At 49.5% G+C, this 27,005-nt stretch overlaps 1 protein-coding gene across 7 annotated transcripts in view; it reads right to left on the reverse strand.

Moving 5' to 3' along the window:
• The window catches only part of GPR161 (G protein-coupled receptor 161), a 66,212-nt gene that overhangs the window by 34,137 nt on the left and 5,070 nt on the right, over positions 1-27,005 (reverse strand). For 6 of the 7 annotated variants that reach the window (XM_047840867.1, XM_047840864.1, XM_047840865.1 and 3 more), the window contains one exon: positions 2,502-2,919. In XM_047840867.1, the coding sequence (XP_047696823.1) occupies positions 2,502-2,919 (418 nt within the window). Of the gene's footprint in view, positions 1-2,501; positions 2,920-14,561; positions 14,996-27,005 lie in introns of those variants that run through there. The other variant, XM_047840868.1, reaches the window with a different exon arrangement.

Here is a 27,005-nt window from a genome sequence, read left to right on the forward strand (position 1 = left end):
CTTCTCGAAACTAGAACAAGCAATCCTAAAATTCATATGGAACCACAAAAGGCCCCGAATAGCCAAAGTAATTCTGAAGAAGAAGACCAAAGCAGGAGGCATCACAATCCCAGACTTTAGCCTCTACTACAAAGCTGTAATCATCAAGATAGCATGGTATTGGCACAAAAACAGACATATAGACCAATGGAATAGAATAGAAACCCCAGAACTAGACCCACAAACGTATGGGCAACTCATCTTTGACAAAGCAGGAAAGAACATCCAATGAAAAAAAGACAGTCTCTTTAACAAATGGTGCTGGGAGAACTGGACAGCAACATGCAGAAGATTGAAACTAGACCACTTTCTCACACCATTCACAAAAATAAACTCAAAATGGATAAAGGACCTGAATGTGAGACAGGAAACCAGCAAAACCCTAGAGGAGAAAGCAGGAAAAGACCTCTGTGACCTCAGCCGTAGCAATTTCTTACCTGACACATCCCCAAAGGCAAGGGAATTAAAAGCAAAAATGAACTACTGGGACCTTATGAAGATAAAAAGCTTCTGCACAGCAAAGGAAACAACAAACAAAACTAAAAGGCAACCAACAGAATGGGAAAAGATATTTGCAAATGACATATCAGACAAAGAGCTAGTATCCAAAATCTATAAAGAGCTCACCAAACTCCACACCCAAAAAACAAATAACTCAGTGAAGAAATGGGCAGAAAACATGAATAGACACTTCTCTAAAGAAGACATCCAGATGGCCAGCAGGCACATGAAAAGATGCTCAACGTCGCTCCTCATCAGGGAAATACAAACCAAAACCACACTCAGATATCACCTCACGCCAGAGTGGCCAAAATGAACAAATCAGGAGACTACAGATGCTGGCGAGGATGTGGAGAAACGGGAACCCTCTTGCACTGTTGGTGGGAATGCAAACTGGTGCAGCCGCTCTGGAAAACGGCGTGGAGGTTCCTCAAAAAATTAAAAATAGACCTACCCTATGACCCAGCAATAGCACTGCTAGGAATTTACCCAAGGGATACAGGAATACTGATGCATAGGGGCACTTGTACCCCAATGTTTACAGCAGCACTCTCAACAATAGCCAAATTATGGAAAGATCCTAAATGTCCATCAACTGATGAATGGATAAAAAAATTGTGGTTTATATACACAATGGAGTACTACGTGGCAATGAGAAAGAATGAAATATGGCCCTTTGTAGCAACGTGGATGGAACTGGAGAGTGTGATGCTAAGTGAAATAAGCCATACAGAGAAAGATACCATATGTTTTCACTCTTATGTGGATCCTGAGAAACTTAACAGAAACCCATGGGGGAGGGGAAGGGGACAAAAAAGAGGTTAGAGAGGGAGAGAGCGAAAGCATAAGAGACTCTTAAAAACTGAGAACAAACTGAGGGTTGATGGGGGGCGGGAGGGAGGGGAGGGTGGGTGATGGGTATAGAGGAGGGCACCTGTTGGGATGAGCACTGGGTGTTGTATGGAAACCAATTTGACAATAAACTTCATAATATTAAAAAAAAAAAAAATCATGTTCTTAAAGGGCACGTGACAACCGCCGGAGGAAGGAAATGCTCCCCATCACTTGTTAAGTAAAAAAGCAGCTCACAAAAACCACATGGGCCATAAAGCCTATTTAAAAAATGTACTGTAAAAAAAAAAAAATGTACTGTATGCAACCAAAAATTACTGGGGGCAAATATACTAAAAACGAAACAGTGGTGAGACTGTGGACATTTCTTATTTTATTCTTTACATTTTCTGTAACATTTACATTACTGGAGAAAAGAAGATATTCAGAGAAGCCAACTGATTAGTTCTGACCAGTCGCTTCCTTCATTTCACATCCCCCACAGCCGCCAAGAGCCGACAGGGTTCGGCCTTGGGCCTAGAGGAGGTCTGAGCTCAGAACGGACCATCCAGCTACCACTCGTCAGCTAAAATACTGACGGTCCCCGAGGGAGCTCAGGGACTGTGTCACCAAGCGACCAGAACCCTGGCTAGTCTCCTCTGACTCCATTGCTAGCTTCCTGCCCCGCCCCGCAAGCTGAATCTACTCTCTCTCTGAAGTCACACACTGGCCTGTGGTGAACGAACTGACCATCAGAGCAAAATCCTAATAAGCAAGATGAATCCGGGGGCCCGACCAAAGCAGCAGACGGCAGGCAGCCCTCTGGGAAACCAACATCTCTGACGCATCACCCTCCCCGGCTTCTTTTTCTCATCCTTAAAGCGCGGGCCAGAGATTTCGAGAACTTTCTTTGTAAGCAACGGAACTTCTTTTAAAGACTAAACCTATATGCAGTGTCGGTCAGCTGAAATCAGAGATGCTCTGCTTGAAGGGATGGAAGAGGCTTTCTCACCCTCCCCGGCAGAGGCCCCTGCCATCCTCCCCAGGAGCTAAAACGAGATGATGTCTCCCGTTCCCACTCTGCACACGCTCCTTAACTCTTCCATTCTCGACGTCTGCGGCAAGCTTACCGGTCGACAGCTATGACCCCCAGCGTGAGCATGCTGGCCGAGCTGATCAGCAGGTACAGAAGGGCGGAGAAGTTGCACCAGACCACGCCGAAGATCCATTCCCTCCGGATGGAGCTGGTGGCCACGAAAGGCAGCACCAGCACGGACAGCAGGAAGTTGGACAGGGTCAGGCTGAAGACGAACTTGTTGCTGAGGGTGAGGAGGTAGGACTTCTTGTACAAGGTGACCACGATGACCAGGTTGCCCAGGCAGACGAACACGGTGATGATGATGATGGCGACGAAGCTGGTGACGACGACCCCCTCTTCGCCACCCTCCTCCTCTGTGAGGTTACTCAGCTCCTTCCCGTGGCCGAGGGAGGAGTTGAGGCTCATGGTCAGGGCACCTCGGCGTGCGGTGGGCAGAGCATGCCGGACGACTAGAAAAAGAAGGTGAGACCGGGGGGGTGGGGAAAGACTCGTCAAATCACATCCTACGCACTGGAGAGAAGAGCACCAGAAGCCCCCGTTCTCCTGCCAGTCCCGAGGCTCTCAGCCAGTCTTCCCCACCGGCCTGCTTTCTACAACCGACTTTCCGTGCGGCTCCACCTGTCTGCCTCCTTGAACGATGGGCTCGTCCAACCTAAACCATCCTATCCGTTTTCCCCAGGGCCAGCGGTTCAAAACCTGTGACGTCACTTAGGAAGCGGCGCCAGCCAGAGAGCCGATCCTCAGGCCCCAGCCGAGACAGGCTGGTCCCAGAGACCCGAGGTCCAACCAAGGAGTCTGCGTTTGAAACGAGCAGGGGACAGGCGATTCTGTTTCAAACGCGCTGTGGACTGCTGCTTCGGGGCCCCCGCAACTCAGGGAGGTCCCTGAACCAGCAGCATCGGCATCACGGCAGCCTACGGCTCAGGCACGCCTCTGACTTCCTGAATCAGAATCTGCATTCTCACCCCAGCTGATTCGCGTGCCCCCTAACGTCTGACAATAAGATTATCACAGGAGGGCGCCCGGGGGGGCTCAGTCAGTTGAGCGTCCAGCTTCGGCTCAGGTCACGATCGCTCGGTCTGTGAGTTCAAGCCCCACGTTGGGCTCTGGGCTGTCAGCACAGAGCCCGTTTCAGATCCTCTGTTGCCCTCTCTGCCCTCCCCACTTGCACGAGCAAAAATAAACATTAACAAGAAAAGATTCTTTCTCCCTCTCGCTCTGACCCTGCCCTGCTCACACACATGGGTTCTCTCTCTCCCAAAATAAACAACACTTTTTGAACGAGATTATCATAGGAACTATTCTGAGTTCCCCGAGCAGGGTTTCAACAAGCACAACTCATATCGAGACAGCATCACTCTTCTTGTGAGCGGTGGTGAAGGAGGTCAAGGAGCCAAGCACCAATTATAAATAGGTAGGTGCAGGCACAGTTCGAGCTCCCGGCCCACAGACACCATGCTCTACAAGGCACAGTCCCTGCTCCGAGACACTGGCTCAGAATCTCGGCTGAAGCTCAAGGTTAACAGGTGAACATTAAATCCTACAGATGCCTGTTTCCCCAAAACTGCCATCTACTTTGATCAGCCAAAAAATCCCACAGATCACTTCCTCCAGCGGCTCTGGATCCCAACAAACAGAAGACACCAGAAGGAAAGATTTCCTTTCCATGAGCCAGACGACAAGGACCCTGGTGCCTGAACTGCCCACACACAGCGCAGAGCCTTCCCCGCAGCCGCCGGGACCGACGCCTCTGTCCAAACACCTCTGGCCACAGGGAGGGGGCCCTTCTTCTGTTTCCAGCAGAAGAGGCAGCCTTTCTTCTGTTTCCAGCAGTCCTAAGTGCTGGCTAGAAAGCTTCCCTCTTCAGTGAGCCTGACGGCGGTGGGTCAGAACCACAAACCCGAGGCCTGCTGGCTGGAGCGGCACCAAATAATTCTTTTGGTTTTTTTTTTATTATTTTTTTTAATGTTTATCCATTTTTGAGAGAGGAGGGAGGAGAGGCAGAGACAGAAGGAGACACAGAATCCGAAGAAGGATCCAGGCTCTGAGCTGTCAGCACAGAGCCCAGCGCAGGGCTCGAACCCATGAACTATGAGATCACGAACCTGAGCCAAAGTTGGATGCCCAACCGACTGAGCCACCCAGGCACCCCAACTCTTTTTTTTTTTAATGTTTATTATTTATTTTTGAGATAAAGAAAGCATGAGCAGGGGAGGGGCAGAGAGAGAGAGAGGAGGACAGAGGATGGGAAGCGGGCTCTGTGCTGACAGCAGAGAGCCCAATCTGGGGCTCGAACTCACAAACTGTGAGATCGTGACCCGGGCAAAAGTCAGACACTTAACCAACTGGGTGTTTGTTAACTCTTACAAGTAAATTATTAATTGATGTCTCGAAACCAAAGTCCTACATAAGCTTATTATTCTTAACTGTACAAGGGATAACATGGTGGTAAAGAAAACAGACTTCGAGTCATTAGACAAATGAACTGGGAGAAAATACCACTTCTGTCACAGAGAAAGGACTAATCCTTCTAATTTACAAATAATGCCAAAAAAATAGAAAAGGTGAAAAACCAGAAACGTGAGCAAAAGATATAAACAGAAACATATGTAGCTCTCTGAGGAGTTCAGTGTTAACTAGGCTTTTGTGGGCATCATTTCACAGCACATACATCCATCAGATCATCAAGTTGTATACCTTAGACTTACGCGATGTTAACGTGTCAATTTGTATCTCAATAAAACTGGGCGTGAAGAGACGGACACGGTTCACGGGAGGCAACAGACCAATTGTACTCAAACGTACGAAAAGATGCCCAGTTGCAATGAAAATAAGAGAAATGCACACAAAACTACACAAAGACACCGTTTCTTTCCTTTCACGTTCTGGTGGCGAGGCTGCGGGGAGAGGGGCATTCCCCTCTGTTCCAGATGTGCGTGCAAAGGGGCAAAGCCCAGTGGAGGGGAAGGTAGCAATATCTAACAAAGCTACATACGCACGTAGCCTGTTTCAGATTCTGTGTCTCCCTCTCTCTCTGACCCTCCCCCGTTCACGCTCGGTCTCAAAAATAAATACACGTTAAAAAAAATTTTTTTTTAATTAATGCTGTAGAAGTAAATATAAAATGGCTCTGTAGTGAATTTCCACATTCTCAAAATAAACACTCAGGGAAAGTGAGTGCATACAATTCACAATGAGGGGGCGTCAACAAAACAAACAAACATACAAAAACAGCAGAATTGACATTCCAAGAACTTAAATTAATAGAAAAAGATGAACGAGACGATACACACAATTAAAAGCTTTAAAAAGAAAAGAGGTAAGAACCATAATGAAAGAATAAGACATGAAACAGAACCAAACAGAAATTACAAAAATTAAAATTTTAGTTGTTAACACTGAAAACTCAATGGTCATGCTGCACAGCAGATTTAGCTAAAGAGAAAGATAGTAAACTAGAAGACAGCTCTGAGGAAATTACCCAGAATGCGATGAAAAGATTAAGAAACTGAAAATAGGAAATAAAAGTCAAGATTCATGAAGGACAGGAGAAAAAGATACAACATATGTTCAACAGAAGTGGCAGCAAGAGACATTAACGAGAACACGGGTAGCAAACACTGCTGGGTGCCTACCCAACAACCACTCTGGTTGTTCTCCTCACTGGCAGACCTCTTACTTCGTTTTGGTGTCCAATCCTTCTCCCAGTGACTCAGAAGGTTGATCCCATCCCCAGTTTGGGGAGCTAGATCCCGGTAAGTCTAAAGTAATCACTGTGTCCTTTCTCCTTGCAATTCTGGCAAAGAAGTCGGAAAGAGATGTCTGGGGATAAACAGGGTGGAGAAGGGGATATCTAGGAAAAGCTGCTTTGATCTCACAAAGACATTGGGAAGAAAAATCTTTTCTTGATGGCCCTAACGGCAAAGAAGGCACAGACAGAGCAAAGGCAGCCATCTTGGCATCCTCAGATGCTAAGTCAGCAGACAGCTGGATCCTTGGGCTGCTGGATTAACAGATGCTCAAGTCACTGCATCCTGGCCTCTTGTTATGTGAAATACACATTTTAATACTATGTCTTAATCTACTTAGTGTGAAATAACATATTTCTTAAAATGACTTTGAGACCTATTTTCATTGAGGCTTCCGTTACTTGAGTCAAAAGCATCCAATTTACGGTGGGTTGGGTCTACACAGTATTTAAAGATATGACTGAACATTTTCTAGAGTTAAACATACGAGTCCTCAGAATGAAAGGGCATATCAAATTCCAAGAGTAAATCAGAAAAAAGTCTGCACAAGGCACATCACAATGAAAAATGTCAAACACAAAGATACAGCGAAAAACAGTAAAAGCAAATTCTTCTATAAAGAAGTAACAATTAGGGGCACCTGCGTGGCTCAGTCTGTTAAGCGTCCAACTTCGGCTAGGATCATGATCTCGCCGTTCCAGAGTTCGGGTCCTACGTCCGGCTCTGTGCTGACAGCTCAGAGCCTGGAGCCTGTTTCGGATTCTGTGTCTCCCTCTCTCCCTCTGCCCCTCCCCTGCTTGCATTTGGTCTCTCTCTCTCTCTCTCAAAAATAAACATTAAAAAAATTTAAAGAAGTACCAACTAGATAAACAGCAGCCTCTTCTTTTGAAGAAAACAGAAAATAGAGGCCAGAAAACCATGAAACGCTCTCTGTAAAGTGCTGAGGAAAAGAACCCTTGTGCTAAAGTTCTACATTATCATTCAAGAGAGGGCACAATCTACTCTGAAGCAAACAAAACCTGAATGTTTACTAATAGTCCCTGACTGAAAGATCCATTTAAAGACACATTTCATGAAGGAACCCAAATCCAAAACTAAGGGGCAGGGCGCAAGAAGCAACTAACTGTTAGAAAAGAAACTGGTAACTATACGGCTAAATCTAAATAACAACTGCAAAAAAAAAAAAAAAAATTTTTTTTTTAATTTAAAAAGTCAAACAGCAACAATAAATCTTATACAAACAGCTAATTTGGGAGCTTTTGAAAACAGGCTGAAATGAAAATACAAAGCAAAATGGAAGCTCTTAAAGGCATGGTTAGAGTAGAAATAGTCCAGGTGGGTAGGTAATCGGGGCGGAAATTTTGGTTCCGGCTGTCTCCCCAGCACCGGGACAAGTGCTGGCACATGGCAGGGAAACTCAATCATTATCGGTACATGAATGACTAGCTGCTGAAGTTCTGTTATCGTTAGGTCAAATACGAGTGCCAACAATGCGAAGGTAACCACTAAAAGCATAAAAACAGGACGCAAAAGTTCCGATCCAAAAGAGAAGGAAAAAAGCGAATGAAGTTCCACTTGCCCTTGTTCCCCCCCAGTGGCCCCAGGCTGGCTCCCTAGTGAACCAGAGGCCCAGGGAAGGGCTGCGGGGCCCAAGCCGCAGTGGGGAGGCACAAGCCCCGGCAAATCTCCCAGGGGGGCACCTTTCACGACCCAGAGAGAGGGCGTCCTGGCAGGCAGCCGGCTTACCCAGGGCCTGACAAGCCGGGGCCCATGGAATGGAAGGAAATGCGCGAGTGACTCACATCTGGGCTCTGCGGGCCCCTCTGCCGCCAGACCCACGGGGGCGTCAGCACTCCCACACTCCCTGTGTCCTGCCCTGTGCTGCGACTCCCAGAGACAGCCCGAGCGTCACGTGACTGGGGTTCTATCAAACCTGTCAGAGGTTACTCCGGGCTGAGAGCTCGCCCTCTCAGGTCACCGGGGAAGGCTCACCTGTCTCCTCCGCCGTGGCTCAGTGCGGCACGGCCCTTCCTCCTTCGGAACCACCTCGGTCCTCTTGGCCATTCCCGGGGACGGTGAACGGCCTACTGGACTAGACTGCTGGCAACGGCTTCGGGTCGTTCAAAGCCAGATCTTGACACTGAAGCGAGCGATCAGTATCATTTTGGCTTAAAAAACAGGCAACCGAGGGGCGCCTGGGGGGCTCAGTTGGTTGAGCGTTCCGACTTCAGCTCAGGTCATGATCTCGCAGTCTGTGAGTTCGAGCCCCCCGTCGGGCTCTGTGCTGACAGCTCGGAGCCTGAAGCCTGTTTCGGATTCTGTGTCCCCCTCCATCTCTCTGCCCCTCTCCTACTCACGCTCTGTCTCTCTCTCTCTGTCAATGATAAATAAACACTAAAAAAAAAAAAGTTTTTTTTTTAAACACAAGGCAACCAAATCTGGGCGGCTCAGTCGGTTAACTGTCCGACTTCGGCTCAGGTCATGATCTCACTGCTTGTCGGTTGGAGCCCCACATCGGGCTCTGTGCTGACAGCTCGGAGCCTGAAGCCTGTTTCGGATTCTGTGTCCCCCTCCATCTCTCTGCCCCTCTCCTACTCACGCTCTGTCTCTCTCTCTCTGTCAATAATAAATAAACACTAAAAAAAAAAAGTTTTTTTTTAAACACAAGGCAACCAAATCTGGGCGGCTCAGTCGGTTAACTGTCCGACTTCGGCTCAGGTCATGATCTCACTGCTCGTGGGTTGGAGCCCCACATCAGGCTCTGTGCTGACAGCTCGGACCCTGGAACCCACTTCAGATTCTGTGTCTCCCTCTCTCTCTGCCCTTCCCCCACTTGTGCACGCACTCATTCTCTCTCTCTCTCTCTCAAAATAAATAAATGTGAAAAATATTAAAAAACAACAACAAGGCAACCTTACAGAATACTGAGTCAGGTATCTATTGTGTTTTATAAACTGGTTTGCATGGTAATTTCCACGAAAGGATTCTAGAAGTACTTTGATTTGCAAAAACAGAATTACTACAATGTAAGGGTGGGTTCTCTCTCTTGTTTGTGCAAATTTGGATATTTAAATTTTTTTATGTTTTATTTTTTATATTAGACAGAGAGAGAGAGTGAGAGAGCAGAGTGCGAGCAGGGGAGGGGCAGAGAGATGGAGACGGAATCCGAAGCGGGCTCCAGGCTCCGCGAGCTGTCAGCACAGAGCCCGACGCGGGGCTCGAACTCATGAGCGGTGAGACCATGACCTGAGCTGACGTCGGATGCCCAACCAACTGAACCACCCAGGCTCCCCGGTGCAAGTTAGGAGGTTGACGGTCTCCCCTCAGATTCTTACCTAGAACTCTGATGTTCATCATCTTGCAGTGGGCGTCCTTCCTGCCCAGACTGCAGTCGCCCTGAACTTGCCAGAAAAAGACGACGTGCCCTGGGGGTTAACTGTATAGACACTAAGCCAAACTGCCCGGGTTTGAAGCCCGGCAACTCTACTTCTTAGGCCCATGAGCTCAGTCGACTTCTGTTCCTCATCTGTAAGAAGCCGATCTTCCTCACGGTTACGGCGAGGTCCGGGCGAGTTTCCGCCGATTTCTACCAAGCGCCCGGAGCAGCATGTGGACGAGCGAGGTCTGGCCGTGCGCTCGTGGGAGCGCCCGAGGAGCTTGCTGATTTCACTGTGGGAAAGGACCCTTCCTGCACGTTTTGGCCACGGCCACGTGCCCCAGGACTCTGGCTGGAACAGCTCAAGGACAGACTCGCTCCCACGGGTTGAGAGGCTGACGGGCCGCGGGCCGGGGCGGCTGCGGTGGCAGCCGCGTGTGGCACCGTGAGCAGAGCTGAGGGAATGACAGCAAGAGAGGGAGGGACGGGGAAGGGGGGGAGAGCACGCCGTGAGCCCGGCCACGCGTGCTGGCCCAGTAACCTGAGATTCCGAATCCTCTCCTTCTCTCGGGTGCCCTTTCTCCTCCCGTGAGGCTAAGCGGGCTGGGTCTCTGACACCTGCAACTTCGAGAATCCCTAATACTCTGATCCGCCACGATCCGCACACAAAATGGCAAGACCCCACCTTTTTGGACATCGGTACCAGGAACCTTCTCTTCTTCAAGGTTAGGCCGACTCCTCAGGCACAGCTCTGCCTACCTCAGCCTCCTTCTTAACACCTTTTCCTTTCCTTCCTGCTGCAGCCCCGCGGCCACCGGTGCCGTGGACTGTCGTAGGGCACCCCCAGCGTGCCGCCTCTTTGGGATCAGGAGATCCGTGGCCCAGTCCACAAGCCGCTACAAAGAAAGGGAGGCCTTCCCTGCCCGACCCCCCAGCGTCGCTTAGAAGTGAGGCCACCAACTTTGTGGCCACCCAGAGACAACGGGCCCAGGCTCAGGTGGGTGCTGGGAGACCATGGTGATCAGAAGGTGGCGGTTCTCTTGACACCTGTCTCACAAGGGGCCGCTGGACATGACAAGACACATCCGTCCTCCCCAGAAGTCTTCTCCAGAAAGATAGTTTCTTTCAGCATAAGGCAGAAGGTTCTTTCTGACATTCTTAAATATACCCGAGCGGGAGTGGTTCCCGCTCTCCTCCACAGCCACCCACCTTTATGAAGAGCCTGAGCAGCCTGGAAGCTGGGACCGCCAGATGCCCTCTCCTAAAGAAATTCAATGCTGGGGCACCGGGGGGGCTCAGTGGATTGAGCGCCCAACTCCGCCTCGGGTCATGAGCTCACGGGTTGCGAGTTCGAGCCGCATCCGGGTCGGTGCTGACGGCTCAGAGCTCAGAGCCGGCTTCGGATGCTGTGTCTCCCTCCCTCTCTGCCCCTCCCCCGCCCACGCTCTGTTTCTCTCTCTCTCAGAAATAAACAAACATCAAAAAAATTTTAAAAAACAACAACAAAGGAGTATTTCCTAAACACCACTTCAAACAAGCCCAGGCGAGGTCACTGTTGTGCTATTTCGGCAGCTCTGTCTCAGGGGCTCCTCCGGTCAGCACCTCCCAGCGCTTTTTACACATCAATCACCAGCCGGAGGGGGGAGACGGGAAGAAGGTTCTAATAACTACCTTGTGGTGCACAAAGTAACTGAGATAGACAGTAAGCCCCCACCCCTCCAACCTATAAACCAGACCACACACCTCGCTGAGAGCCAGAGAGAGATCACAAGATCCCGGGGTCTCCTCCTCCCCTCCCTGGCACTCACATGAAAAGTGTCCCAGACACGGCAGGTGCGGCAACCTGGCCTCTGTGGGGACAGGGATGCCCGCACAGCCAGCCCAGAGTCTTATTACCACGCACAGGGCACTCGGCCCTTGTCCCCACAAGGGCACCACAAACCCAGGAATGTCCTGGTTCAACATCTCTCACTTCGCATGTAAAGCAGGCCTGAGCTGTGGTCTGCTTGGGAAAATGCACGAGCACTTTTTCTGCACCAGCAGAAGGGGGGGGGGGGGAAAGCTACAGTCAGAACCCCAAACGACCTTACGTTCTCAGTCCCCAACCGAGCTCTTGGTTTGCCAGCGGGAAAGACCTGGCTTTGGTCCCCTCTGCATGGACATTATCCCCCTGAGCGCCTCACTGTCCTTCACGACAGCCTTCTATAGAGACTGGAAGGCTGGAGCTGGGGTTCTTCACCGACTGTGATCCTGTCCACAGGGGTCAACGAAGAGTCTGCCTGATGTCTGTCCAAAACCAATTTCTTGTTCCTCGGCATAGACCTTCCCCGACGCTTGGTCCTTGATCCGTCCCTTTCTCCCAATACGCTTGAGAATCACATCCATTCCCAGAGTGTTGCTTGATTATTTTTAACTAATAATAAACAGTGTTTGCAAAACCCTGTGCAACATACAATGTATCCTCACCTGCATCATCTCATTCGATCTCCTGGGTAACTTTTAGAGAGAGGAATTACTCTTCTCCCCATTTCAGAGAGGCAGCGCAACATATGGTTAAAAGCATGAACTCTGGAACTAGAGGGCCTGGGTTCAAATCCCAGCTCCACTACTTACCGGCTCCGTGACCTTGACATGTTACTTAAACTCTCTGGGCACCGGCTTCCCCTTCTGTAAAATGGCGATAATACTCTTGCTCAGGCACCTGCCTCACAAGGTTGGTGGGAGAAGTCAATGAGTTAATATTTGTACGGTGCTTAGAATAGTGTCTGGAACCACATCAGTGTTTGTTATATAGGTAAGATGGGGAAACTGAGGCTCAGAAAGGTTAAGGGCCTAGTTCAAGAGAACAGTAAGTAGTAAACTTGGTCCTGTGGCTGTGAGACTACCATCTGTCTTCCATCCAGCCACTTAGCACGGGAGAAGCTTCGGCATGGCGTGGCCTCATCTACATTCCAGATTTCGGACCCACCAACCCCTTCACGGGCCTTCCGTTGCAGCCAGCTATGCTGTGTGCTCCGTTTCCCATCCTCTTTGCTTCTGCCTGTCCTCTACACGGAATGCTCTCCCCGTTTGTGGTACGGATGAATAAAGATGTACTAAATCTAAGATATGCTCCTGATCTACTGGTCTAATAACTTTACTGAAAGAGGAAAGGAAACAAACAGGCAAATGGGGCAGCGGGAGACTGAAGCCTAAAGAACAAACAAAAAATATACCAAGTCACGACATGGAATTTGGCAATGATTTCTCGGATGCGACATCAAAGGCACAGGCAGAAAGAAAAAAACAGGGGCACCTGGGTGGCTCAGTCGGTTAAGCATCCGACTTCGGCTCAGGTCATGATCTCACGGTCCGTGAGTTCGAGCCCCGCGTCGGGCTCTGTGCTGACAGCTCAGAGCCTGGAGCCTGCTTCCGATTCTGTGTCTCCCTCTCTCTCTGACCCTCCCCCATTCATGCTCTGTCTCTCTCTGTCTCAAAAATAAATAAACATTAAAAAAAGAAAGAAAAAAACAGACAAACTGGACTTCATGAAGATTTAAAAATCTGTACATCCAAGGATACTGTCCACAGAATAAAAAGGCAACCCACAGAATGAGACAAAACATTCGCAAATCACGTATCTGATTAGGGATTAACATCTAGACTGTATTAAGAACTCCATGGGGCGCCTGGGTGGCGCAGTCGGTTAAGCGTCCGACTTCAGCCAGGTCACGATCTCGCGGTCCGGGAGTTCGAGCCCCGCGTCAGGCTCTGGGCTGATGGCTCAGAGCCTGGAACCTGTTTCCGATTCTGTGTCTCCCTCTGCCTCTGCCCCTCCCCCGTTCATGCTCTGTCTCTCTCTGTCCCAAAAATAAATAAACGTTGAAAGAAAAAAAAAAATTAAAAAAAAAAAAAAAAAGAACTCCTAAAATTCAGCCACAACCAAAAACATCCCATGTCCAAAGAAGATATATAAATGGCCAACAGGCACGTGAAAGATGCTCAGCATCACTGAGCATCAGGAAGAGTAAATAAAACTACAAGGAGATACCATCTCATACTCATAAAATGGCTACTATAAGGGGGGAAAAAAAAAAACAAAAACAGATAATAACAAGTCTGGGTGAGGACATGGAGAAATTAGAGCCCTTCTGCACCACTGGTGGAAACGTAAAATGATAGGGGTGCCTGGGTGGCTCAGTCGGTTAAGCGACCAACTTCGGCTCAGGTCACGACCTCGCGGTTCGGGAGTTCGAGCCCCGCGTCAGGCTCTGTGCGGACAGCTCGGAGCCTGGAGCCTGCTTTGGATTCTGTGTGTGTGTGTCTCTCTCTCTCTGGCCCTCCCCTGCTTGTGCGCTCGCTCTCTCTCTCTCTCAAAAATAAATAATAAAACTTTAAAAAAATTGATAAAGCCACTGTGGAAAACAGCATGAAGTTTTCTCAAAAAGTTAAATATGGAATTATCATATAATCCAGCAGTCCCGCTTCTGGTGATAAACCTCAAATAATTAAAAGCAAGGTCTCAGGGCGCCTGGGTGGCTCGGTCGGTTAAGCGGCCGACTTCGGCTCAGGTCATGATCTCGCGGTCCCTGAGTTCGAGCCCCGCGTCGGGCTCTGTGCTGACAGCTCAGAGCCTGGAGCCCGTTTCAGATTCTGTGTCTCCTTCTTTCTCTCTCCTCCCCCGCATATGCTCTGTCTCTCTCTTCTCAAAAATAAATAAATGTTAAAAAAAAAATTTTAAAAAGCAAGGTCTCTAAGAGATACTCGTACACCTGTGTTCCTGGCAGCATGATGCACACCAGCTAAAATGTGAAGCAGCCCAAGTCGGCCCTGACTGATGACTTGACAAGCAACCCACATGATGGACTGTTAGCCTCCAGAAGGAGGCTCTGACACAGGCTCCCGCACGGGGGAACCTGGAGGGCCCTATGCTGGGTGAAAGAGGCCAGTCAGTCGCGCAAGGGCAAATACGCATGGTTCCACTTACACGAGGTGCTCGCAGTAGTTGAAATTACAGGCAGAAGGCAGAATGGCGGACGCCAGGAGCCGGGGGAGGGAGGAAGCTGGTGAATGGGGTTAGTTTTAGAAGATGAGGAGCGTTCTGGGGACGGGTGGCAGGAACCGGTGCCCAACGTGACGGCAGTCGATACCGCTGAATCGCGCACTTGAAAATGGCCACGACGGCACGTGCATGGGAGATGTACTTAGCACAACAAAGACACGGAAGAACCTATTTATCGGGGTTGCTTCTCTTGAACTCCTCTCCCCACAGGGTGTGGAGAGTCACGAAGCGAAGGAGGCAGCGGCTATCTTCACCCGGTGATGATGACGGTGACAAGGAGGAGGGCCGTAGGCGGCGTCCAGAGGAGCCTCCAGACAGCAGGGGGCGCGGGCCGTGTGGGGCGTGGGCGGGTGACTCCTCACGAGCTCCTCGCCCCTGGCGGCCACTTCCGGCGGCCACTTCTGGCGGCCACTTCCGCGGCCGGATGCACCAAAGGCACGCGCCCATCGCGCTGCACCCTCCCCAGAGCACACGGCGAAACAAAACTCAGCTTCAGTGCTCCTCAGACTCCTCTGCGGCCGTTTGGGTTGCGCACGTTGGAGACTGTGAGGCACACCGCGTACTAAGCCAACTTGGACTCGGAGCCACACACTGTCAGCTGAGTTCTTTCAAAGGGCCACTGGCCTCCCTCCCAGGCCGCCGTCGGCAACCCCGAACGCCGCCAGCATCTCCCGGTCAACACGGACGGGGGACGGTCCATCGCGGCCTCCCGGAAAGTCGGCCAACAACCAGTTGAAGCCGCGACGAAGACAACTCACCAGGGGAGAGTCCTAGGTCCCGAGAGAAAAGCGCTTTAGGGAGAGGAAGCAGCAGCGGTTTCACCACAGCTCTGGGCAAAACATTCAGCAGCCTGAAGGTGGAGCACCACCCGACCAGAGAGACGCCCAGCTGTACACAAGGCAGCTGTCTCTCCTCTGCCAGGCCACCGGCCACCCCGGCCTGCACCACAAGATTCCCTGGGGGGGGGGGGCGGGAAACAAGGGCAGACACGCCAGCTTTTCCAGGGCAGGCTCGGGAAAGCCTCCACAGCACTGGCCCACGGCCACCCTGCCTGGAGCTGGGATCTAGGCAGCTCCGGGAGGGGAAGCTGGGTCACCCCAGGTCAGGACACCCGAGGCTGCTCCTCTTACCTGATGCTGCGGCCAGAGGTGGCTGTGCTGGGCCAAGGGTCTGGTCACGACCCCCTGCTCAGGCAGAGAGGCGCCAATGCCACTCCCGACTCAATACACCCAACTGGCTACTCGACAGCTCCAGTCGGACGTCACGGGCATGGCAAGCCTAGCACGTCCAAAACCGGACTTCAGATCTCTCAGACCTGCCCGTTCCACATTCTTCCTCATCTCCTGTTATGGTTCCCCCATCCTCCCAGGCCCTAAACCTGGGAGTCCCTCCTGACTCCTCACCTTCTCTCGCTTCTCCTATCTGGTTCATGAACAAATCTACGGGCTCTAATTTTGAAATGTTTCTAGAATTCAATGATGTCTATCTCTGCTACCATCACTCCGGCCCAGGCTTTGTTGTATCTTCTCGGGATTACTAAAATAGCTTCCTCGCTGGCCTACCTGCGTCTGCCACTGCCCCCATTCTCAACACAGTCCCCAGATGAGCCTGTTCAAACAGAGGTCGGAACAAATGAGCAAGCCACGGCTTTACTCAGAATGCCAAAAAGGATCCCCAGATCACTGAGAACATGCCCCGCAGTTTCCTACGTGATCTGGCTCTCCCTTACTGCTCCAACCTCATAATAAAAATCGCTTTTTACACCCACTCCAACCACACTGGCTTCCTCACTATTTCACAGACACATCAAGCATGCATCTATCTCAGGGCCTTTGTACTTGCTGCTTCCTATGCCCAGAATGCCCTCAGCCCAGAGTTCTTTGTAGGTTGCCCTCCCAGTCTAAGTCTTAACTTAAATCACCTTTTTGGCATGGCATTCCCACCCCCACACTACCTTTCATACCCCTCTCCCATACTCTGTGGCCCCATTCTCTTCCTTACTTTTTCTCCTTAGTGCACATGTACATACTCGTTAATCTGTTAATGCCTTTCTCTCCCGCGAAACTGTATTCTCCATGAGTACAAGGAATTCTGGCCTACAAATTTCTTCACTGGCATCCAGAACAGTGACTGACAACGAACAGGTACACAATATGCGTGATAAATAACTGAATATATGAATGAGCCATGGGACACTGGGCATCCTGGCATAGCAGGCATTTCTGGCTCTGTACACACAGCAGCCACTATTCGTTACCCAGTCGATACTCCCTTTCCCCTCTCAACACAACTCTCACTTGACACGGGGCACTAAACGTGCCCACGAAAACAGACTCCCCGTACAGAGCCTGAGCGGCCATCAGACCCAGTTTCAATCAACAAATGTCTACAACGTGGCCAAAGGCTATCCACTTCCTGGGGGACAGACCCAGCTATGGTTCCCGCCCTTTTTCCTTTCCCCTCCCTCCCGACTGGAACTCAAACCCGATGCTCACAAGTGAGGCAGCCACCTTCTGACCAGGTAGCTGGAAGTCCCAATGCAATCAGTTTGTGGCCCAAACCACATCCCGAACTGCGAGGCCTCCGTGCCCAGGCATGCCAGTCAACCACTTTTTGGTTAAGTCCTTGTAGTACAGTCTCCCCTGCACGCCACGTAGAGCAACGCCAACTTGACACGTAGGTCAAAGGTGAGAAGAGAGACGTAGAGGAAGGCAAACCCTGCCGTGCGTGAATGTTACGGTGCAATCCGATTGCTGGTAAGAACTGGTGCCGTGGGGTCTTCGTCCATCTGTCCGTCTTCTTCTCCCACCTGCCCCGTCCCCTCCCCCTCGACCCCACGGTGATCCTAACTCGTTTGCCCTTTTCCATGATAACTCTATACAGAATCAAAGACTCTAAGCAGTAGGAAGAGAGGGCCTCCACTAAAAAGTTCTCTTCCAAAAGGGCACTAGAAGCTGAGCTCATCCTTGGAAATGCCTCATGTTGGATAGCTGAGTTTTATGAATTGGTGGGGTTTTTTTTCACCTTAAAATAGCAAAACTCTTTATTTTAAACCTTTAAGCAAAATTGTGAAAATCTAGCATACGTTTCTGTATATTTTAAAACAAAGGATACGAAACGTAGTAATTTTCATGACGATGGCTTAAGGCCATTAAGTACCAAGATAAATGGAATTTTGATTTGGAAAAGACCTTAGAGATCAATTCTAATGCAACTGCCTTCTTCTGAAACCTCAGGGAAGACTGTTACACTCGCCCAGTTACTCAGCAGGTGAATTTCCACCGTGAGCCATCGACGCAGGATCAGAAATACAGTGATTCCCTCCAGTTAGATGAGGTAAGGGTACATCCACTTACACCCGATGCGCCTTTAAATTCTCTACTTCCTTCTTACACTTTCTCTGCAACTTTTTTCAACTTTCTGCTTCCCCTTTTCCTACACAAAGTATACTTAACTACAGTTTTCCTCGTCTAGCTTATTAAAAGTCTGCGAATATTCTGCAAGAGCAAATAACCTCTCGGGGGAGCGCGTCAGTGCAAAGATCTCCAACTATGGCCTCTGTCATACATATACGTCATTTCCTCCTGTGCCTTTGGGGACAGGTGATTTTCTACTTCTCAACACTCTACCGTGTAAGTAACATAAGAACTGTATGTATACGGCTTAGGTAACTGTAGCAATGTTCCAGAAAAACAGGGACCCCTGAAACAGCTCAGAGCTCGGTATCTAATTTTAGTATTTTTTTTTTTCAACGTTTATTTATTTTTGGGACAGAGAGAGACAGAGCATGAACGGGGGAGGGGCAGAGAGAGAGGGAGACACAGAATCGGAAACAGGCTCCAGGCTCTGAGCCATCGGCCCAGAGCCCGACGCGGGGCTCGAACTCCGGGACCGCGAGATCGTGACCTGGCTGAAGTCGGACGCTTAACCGACTGCGCCACCCAGGCGCCCCCCTTTTTTTTTTTTTTTTAGTATTTTTTAAGTAGTAAGAGGGAAACTGCTGAATTTAAAAGCTAAGGTTGTTGAGCCCCATTGAATTTTATGCCACCAGAAAGCTGGATATAGCAGTTAAATGTATACTGGACGTCTAACGATTTCCAAAAGGCCAAGCCTAGAAAGTAGGAACTTTTTGAAGAGACTAAGGTACATGTGCAGAAGATATCTGCACAGGCCTGTAAAACAGGCAGAGTGTTACTTGTTCTTGGCTACCTTGATTCTTTATTTCCTCCATAAACTATCCTATCACACATCCTCTAAGTCATGAATTCCCAAACTGCAGGTGGCAGTTAACCGTGGACCAAATAAATAATGTCTCGCACACACGTGAACTATTATTCTTCAAATGTCTATAGGTGCTACTGTGGTCAATACAATTAAAAGTCGTTTTCACACAGTTATTGATTCAAAGCAACTTTTCGTATTTGAAGCAACACGTGTTCTCCAGCTGAAGTGATATTAAAAGGGGAGGCAGGTCGGGGCGCCTGGGTGGCTCAGGCGTCTGACTCTTGATTTCAGCTCAGGTCAAGATCTCACAGTTCTTGGGATCGAGCCCTGGGTCAGTGGGATTCTCTCTCCCTCTCTCTCAAAATAATAAACTTTTTTTTTTTTTTAGGTGGGGGCAGGGGAGGTGGATCCACGCACCCTGGAAAAGCTTGGAGATCACTACCATAACCCATTCCAAGCCCCTGACCTCCTCACTGCCACTTATGTGAATAACATCTAGCTCAAGGTCCATCTACATCAAGAGCAAAATTCTGAAAAAAAACTTTCTGGAACATTCCACCCTCACACTGACCCTTCCTACCTCTTACCATGTCAAGTTTTCCTTTTACATGTTCGTTATCCTCTCAGACATGCATGTCTTAGCACGAGTTTTCATTTTAGGTAAGGAGACTTCCTCCTCCAGGAAGCTTCTTAATTCTTCTTCAGTTTCCCCTTTGTATTCCCAACAGCACTTTGCATGTGGGAGAAAATATTTTATATGCCCCCTACTCTTTAATATCTACTTCGATCTGATATTCAGTAGAAAAAATCGTTTCTGGAATCCTGACGAAACCTAGGTTTGAATTTCACATGACCTTGTGCATGTCTCCTAACCTCTCTGAGCCTGAAATTCTCCATGAGAAAAGAGACAGTAGAATTAACCTACAATGTGATCGTCCAGAGGAATGTATGACCTAGCCACAGCAGCTAGGCAATAGAAAGAAATAAAAGGCATTCAAATTGATGGGGCGCCTGGGTGGCGCAGTCGGTTAAGCGTCCGACTTCAGCCAGGTCACGATCTCGCGGTCTGTGAGTTCGAGCCCCGCGTCGGGCTCTGGGCTGATGGCTCAGAGCCTGGAGCCTGTTTCCGATTCTGTGTCTCCCTCTCTCTCTGCCCCTCGCCCGTTCATGCTCTGTCTCTCTCTGTCCCAAAAATAAATAAACGTTGAAAAAAAAAAAAAAGTTCAAATTGAAAAGGAAAAAGCAAAACTGTCACTATTGGCAGATGACATGATACTATATATAGAAAGCTCTTAAGTCTCCACCAAAAAAAATATTTTTTTTAAGTTTATTTGTTTATTTTGAGAAAGAGAGAGAAAGCACAAGTCAGGGAAGGGCAGAGAGAGGGATAAAGAGAGAAGCCCAAACAGGCTCTAAGCTATCAGCGCAGAGCCTGATGCAGGGCTTGAATTCACAAACCATGAGATCCTGACCTGAGCCAAAGTCAGATGCTTAACTGACTGAGCCACCCAGGCACCCCTCCACCAAAAAACTATTAAAACTAATAAATTCAGTAAATTCGCAGGACACAAATTAACATACAGAAGTCAGGTGCATTTCTATACACTAATAATGAGTTATCAAAAAAGGAAATTTTTTAAAAATCCCATTTAGGGACGCCTGAGTGGCTCAGTCGGTTGAGCGTCCGACTTCGGCTCGGGCCATGATCTTGCGGTTCGTGAGTTCGAGCCCTGCGTCAGGCTCTGTGCTGACAGCTCAGAGCCTGGAGCCTGCTTTGGATTCTGGGTCTCCCTCTCTCCCTCTGCCCCTCCCCTGCTTGCACTCTCTCTCTCTCTCAAAAATAAATAAAACATTTAAAAACAAAATCCCATTTATAACTGCATCAAAAACAATAAAATACCTCAGAATAAATTTAACCAAGGAGCTGAAAGACCTTTACCCCGAAAACGATAAACACTGATGAAAGAATCATCTTCAGATGACACAAATAAATGTAGAGATGTACCATGCTCACGGACTGGAAGAATTAACAGTTAAAACGTCCATGCCACCCAAACAATCTAGAGATTCAATGCAATCTCCATCAAAATACTACAGGAAAAAGGGGCGCCTGGGTGGCGCAGTCGGTTAAGCGTCTGACTTCAGCCAGGTCACGATCTCGCAGTCCGGGAGTTCGAGCCCCGCATCAGGCTCTGGGCTGATGGCTCAGAGCCTGGAGCCTGTTTCCGATTCTGTGTCTTCCTCTCTCTCTGCCCCTCCCCCGTTCATGCTCTGTCTCTCTCTGTCGCAAAAATAAATAAACGTTGAAAAAAAATCAAAAAAAAATAATACAGGAAAAAAAAAAAGCAATGTCATCTTTCACAGAACTAAAACAACGAATCCTAAAATGGACCCAATGGATTAAGGACATAAATGTAAGAACCGAAACCTAAAACTGAAACGTAAAACTCTTAGAAGGAAACACAGGCAGTAAGTTCTTTCACGCTAGTCTAAGCAGTATCTTTTTTATTTATTTATTTATTTTTTTATGTTTATTTACTTTTGAGACAATGCGAGAGACAGAGTGCAAGCAGCGGAGGGGCAGACAGAGGGAGACACAGAATCTGAAGAGGGCTCCAGGCTCTGAGCTGTCAGCCCAGAGCCCGACGCGGGGGCTCGAACTCACGAACCGTGAGATCATGACGTGAGCCGAACGAAGTCGGACGTTCAACCGACTGAGCCACTCAGGCGCCCCATAATTTATTTTTTAATTTGCATCCAAGTTAGTTAGCATATAGTGCAATAACGATTTTGGGAGTAGAATCCAGTGATTCATCCCCTACGTGTAATAAGCAGTATCTTCCTAAACCAGTCACCTCAGGCAAGAACAACTAAAGTTAACTACATGGGGCTACATCACACTAAAATGCTTCTGCGCAGGGGAGGAAACCATCAACAAGGCAACCCACAGCAATCCTAGTTGCAAATCATTAAGGGGTTCATATCCGAAATACACAGACACAGCTTAACGTCAAAAAAGCAAACAGCCTGATTAAAAAACGGGCAAAGGACTCGAGTAGACATTATTCTGCAGATGACATCCGGACGGCAAGAGGCACGTGCTCAGCATCAGAGCAAATCAAAACCACAAGGAGCGATCACCTCACACCCGTCAGAACGGTTAGTATCAAGAAGACAAAAACAGGGGCTGGCGAGGAATGTGGAAATAAGGGAAACCTCGCACCCTGGTGGTGGGAATATAAACTGATGCGGCCACTATGGAAAACAGCATGGGGCGGCGGGGGGAAGGGGGTCCTCAAAAAATAAAAATCGCACTACTGCACGATCCAGCAATTCCACTTTTGGGCATTTATGTGAAGAAGACGAAAACGCCAATTCAAAGAGAACTGCGCACCTTTAAGTTGACTGTAGCATTATTTGCAAGAGGCAAGATACAGAAGCGCCCAAGCGGCCACCCACCGATGAATGGGGTAAGGAAGAGACAGCACACGCAGAAATAACGGAAGAGTGCTCCGCCATAAAAAAGAATGACATCTGGGGCACCTGGGTGGCTCAGTCGGTTAAGCGTCCGACTTTGGCTCAGGTCACGATCTCGCCCTCCGTGAGTTCGAGCCCCGCAATGGGCTCTGTGCTGACAGCTCAGAGCCTGGAGCCTGTTTCCGATTCTGTGTCTCCCTCTCTCTCTGCCCCTCCCCCGTTCATGCTCTGTTTCTCTCTGTCTCAAAAATAAATAAACGTTAAAAAAATTTTTTTTTTTTTTAAAAAAGAATGACATCTTGCCGTTTGAGACATCATGGATGGACCCAGAGGGCATTACGCTACATGAAGTAAGTCAGAGAAAGAAAAGGTCACAGAACTTCACTTCTACGTGCAATCTAAAAGCAAAACAACACACACCCACGAAGCAGAAACAGACTCAGATGGGAAACCGTGGGCTATCGGGGCGGGGAGGCTGGAGGGGCCGGCGAAACAGGCGAAGGGGATTAAGGGGCACAAACTTCTAGTCATAGAAGAAGTCAGTCACAGAGATGTAATGTGCAGCATAGGGAACATAGTGAGTAACTGTGTGTGGTGACGGACAGTCACTGGACTTAACGTGGGGGGTCATTTCGTACCAGGAAAAAGCAATGTACGTGGAAACACGCGAAAGCAGGTAGTGGCCTGGCTGTCAGGAAATAAAACTCAAAAAATGTTTAAGCTACTTAAGATACGAAAAGAAGACTCCATTCTTTTCTCTCCCCTTCAAATTTTAAGGACCGCCTAAGACATTTCACTTGACCGCTTAAGTGGATGACACACAGGAGAAAGGACGCACTGCAAATGGAAATGGCTGGGGCTCCACGGGGACGGTGCTCAGGGCTTCAGGACTTGAACCTGACTGCTCCATCACTGCAGGAGGGGGGCTCCCGCCCAGCCAGAGTCGCTGCAGTGACTAGCAATGCGAGTGCCCCAGCTGAGTCGGGGTGGCGGGCCCTCAGCTGAGGTTCCATGCACAGCACCCTACCCTGAAAGAGAAAATCTCATTTTTTAAGGGAGTGTCAGGATGGCTGGGGAAGGTCCGAAAATGCCCACACAGAAGACTCTAGGTAACAATCAAACGCAATCACTACCCCAATATTTTACATCAGTGTTTCTCAAAGGAAGGGCGCTCTGCCTCCCCTCCCACCCCAGGGAGGAGTCCCTGGAAATGCCCAGGGACATTTTTGGGTGTCACATCTCAGGGGACAGCTCTGGCATGTAAGGCCAAGGACACTGCTGAAGACCCCCTGATGCAGAGGACAGCCCCCACAACAAAGAATTACCCAGCCCAAGACATCGACAGCACGGAGCCTGAGAAATCCTGTTCCACCGCAGTACTTTGGGTTTACTGCATGTACTTGACGAACAGATCGAAGGAAAATAAAACAACTCTCTCCCTAAAACACACACACACACGTGTGCATGTGCTCTCCAAGTTGAAGAGATGAAAACTATGCAGGGAATAAGGGTAAGATTACTTCCATCACAAGAGAAACAATGGTATCATGTTAATTGGTTTTTACTCTCGATCGTTTGTTTTATTCGTAATCCTACCGGAGCCCAGCACACTAGCTAAACTCATACCGCTAAAATTGAGAGTGTTATTTCTGAACGTGTAAAAAAATTTTTTGATGTTTATTTATTTTTGAGGGAGATAGAGCGTGAGCAGGGGAGGGGCAGAGAGAGAGGGAGACACCGAACCCGAAGCAGGATCCGGGCTCCGAGCTGTAGCACAGAGCCCGACGTGAGGCTCGAACTCGGAAACGGCAAGATCGTGACCTGAGCCGAAGTCAGACCCTTAACTGACTGAGCCACCAGGCGCCCCTATTTTTACAAGTTTTAAAGTAGTATCACTTCTGAATCCTTTTTTTCTGCTGATCGTATCTGAGACACATGCCGTCACAGATAGCCCTGCTGAATAAAGGATGTCCCCTCCCACCCTTACCACCCTGCTGCTGGTTCCTGGGCACTCCCTGCTTCCCCCTTCCCAGCCCTCACTCAGCCACCCCTAAGAAGGTTTCCTGAATACCTACTCTGTGCCAAGCTGGGACACAGCACTGGGACACAGCACGGAGCAAGGTACCAAAATCTCTCCTCTCCTGGAGCTTTGTGTGGGGTAGAGCTTTGTGCGAGCTTCACAGGGAAAGGGACACAAACAGTAAACAAATAGACAATGAATATACAAAATAATTCCAGATGGTGCCAGGTGCTATGAAGAAAGCTACCAGGGGAAAGAAGAAGGAATGGGTGAGTGGGCTGGGAGTGGGTAGTCAGAAAGTCTCTCCAGGTGACATCTGATCAGAACAGAAAACAGTGCAAAGGAATTTCGGGCTAGGGAAGAGCCTGTGCAAAGGCCCTGAGGCAGAATGAACTTTAAGGCATGCAGACGACCCAGTAAGGGGCAGACTACTGAGGACTCCGTGGCCGTGGTGAGGACTATGGATGAGAGCCCATGTGTGACGGAAGACGCTGGAGGGATGTGACCGACCTGTTTTAAAGGACCACCCTTGCTACAGGGTAAAGAACAGATGTAGGGCGAGCGCAGAGGCAGGGACACCGGTTAGCCCAGGTAACAGGTGAAGGCTTGGACAAGGGTTATGGTAACGAAGCGGTCTGAAATGAGCAGATGCGTTTATCTCCAACCTTTCAGAGCTAGGAGCGGCCACAGGAGCAACCCGGCACAGCCGTGTTATCTTACAGACGATGAAACCAAAGCTCAGTCACATATGTAATTATTGGCAGAGCCCGGATGTCCCGACTGCCCTCACCACACCTCTGCCCTTCCTGGCCGTCCCGGGACTGGGCGGGGAGTGCAGGAGACAGGCAGGAATAGGAATCCTCTAGAAGGCAGGCGCAGTCGAGTGTAACATAAATGACTGTCTTGGGGCGCCTGGGTGGCTCAGTCAGTCAGTTGAGCGTCTGACTTCCGCCTAGGTCATGCAATCTCGCCATTCTGGAATTCGAGCCCTGCTTGGGCTCTGTGCTGACAGCTCGGAGCCTGGAGCCTGCTTCAGAGTCTGTGTCTCCCTCTCTCTCTCTCTCCCTCTCTCTCTGCCCCTCCCCCACTCACACTCTGTCTCAAAAATAAAAATAAAATATAAAAATAAATGACTGTCTCGCTTTGGACAAGGATGACCTCCTCGCCAAATCCAACGGGTCCTTCCTTGAACTCCCCCAGCACCTGATGCCTTCGACTAAGTCATTTTCCTCTGAGACGCCCCCCTCCCCCCGCCGCCGCTCTCTCCTGCTTCTCCCTCCTTCCATTCCTTTCCAGGCTTACTGACCTGCAGTCGCCCTGCCCGTGTCACTACTACTGCCCAGGGGCCATTCCTTCTCCGTCCGCAGAGGAAATCAACTGCTCCCTTTGCTCCGGGGGTTGCCCCTCAGTTTCCTCTGCAGAGTCACCCTTTCCAGACCCGGAGTTCATGTGTCTTCATGGACGTGACACATGATTTATGCCTCGCCCATCAGCACATTCCAAACCCCTCTGACCCACTTGATGACTCGGTTTGTGAGACGTACGGGCCTGGTGGTGGGGTAGCTGGGAGACAGACAGCTCCCCTCTCCCGCGGGATTCGCACTGGCATCACCCCCTAGCCATCGTGAGCGGGGAGCCTGAGACCAGAGCAGGTAAGAAAGTGAGTCCTGATGAAATCATTTGAACCTGGAACCCAGGCCTGAAGTCAGATACACTCTGGAGCTTTTTTTAAGTTTGTTTGTTTGTTTGTTTGTTTTGAGGGCAGGGGAGGACAGAGAGAGAGACAGAACCCCAAGCAGACTCCACGCTCGGCAGGGAGCCCGACATGGGGCTCAATCCCACAACCCCGGGATCATGACCTGCGCCAAAATCAAGGGCCAGATGCTCGACCAACTGAGCCACCCAGGCGCCCCCACTCTTGAGCTTCTTGGTGATGCGAGCCAATAACTTTCCTTTCTGCTTAAGCCAGTGTGAACTGGATTTTCCACCACTTGTAGAAGGAAGAGTCCCGCCTGAGACCTCCTCTCTCTCTGTACGCGCTCTCTATACCCCCGTAAACGGGGATGACTCCGAAATCTCCATCTATATCGCTCTTCAGAGCTCCAGATTCATATCCACCCGCCTAGTAGGTGTTTCCTCCCATACTTTCCTCCCCATACTCCCTTCCTGCCACACCCAGGCACCTCAGCTAGAACATGTGCAAAATGGAATTCGTCCTCTCTGCTCCTAGCATTTCTACCATCTCAATATGCTATTCCCCGTGTTTTTCACTACCCTAGAAAAAAACATCACCACCCGCCCCAAGCACTCGAGACAGAAACCCAGGGCATCACAGAGTACTCTTGCTAGGTCGTCCTGATGGGGCTAAGGCCCCGACTGACACGAGCCACGGGACCTGGGGGAGATTCATGAACATTTCTGAGCCTTGGATCTTCTTTCATACGGGCTTGCTAGGTGTCAGTGAGATGCCGTATGTGAAGCAACGCGTGCTGGTCACTTCCGTTCCCCGTCACGGACACGTAGTGCCTCCCTAAATTCTGACTCACAACTCCATCGGCCACTGTCATTACCCCGGCCCAGGGCCTCGCTATCTTTGCCCTCGATGACTACCGGACATTTCTATCTCATCTCCTTCCCACCCCTGCAGT

Source organism: Prionailurus viverrinus, chromosome F1 (assembly GCF_022837055.1).
Source record: "Prionailurus viverrinus isolate Anna chromosome F1, UM_Priviv_1.0, whole genome shotgun sequence".
NCBI lineage: Eukaryota > Metazoa > Chordata > Mammalia > Carnivora > Felidae > Prionailurus > Prionailurus viverrinus.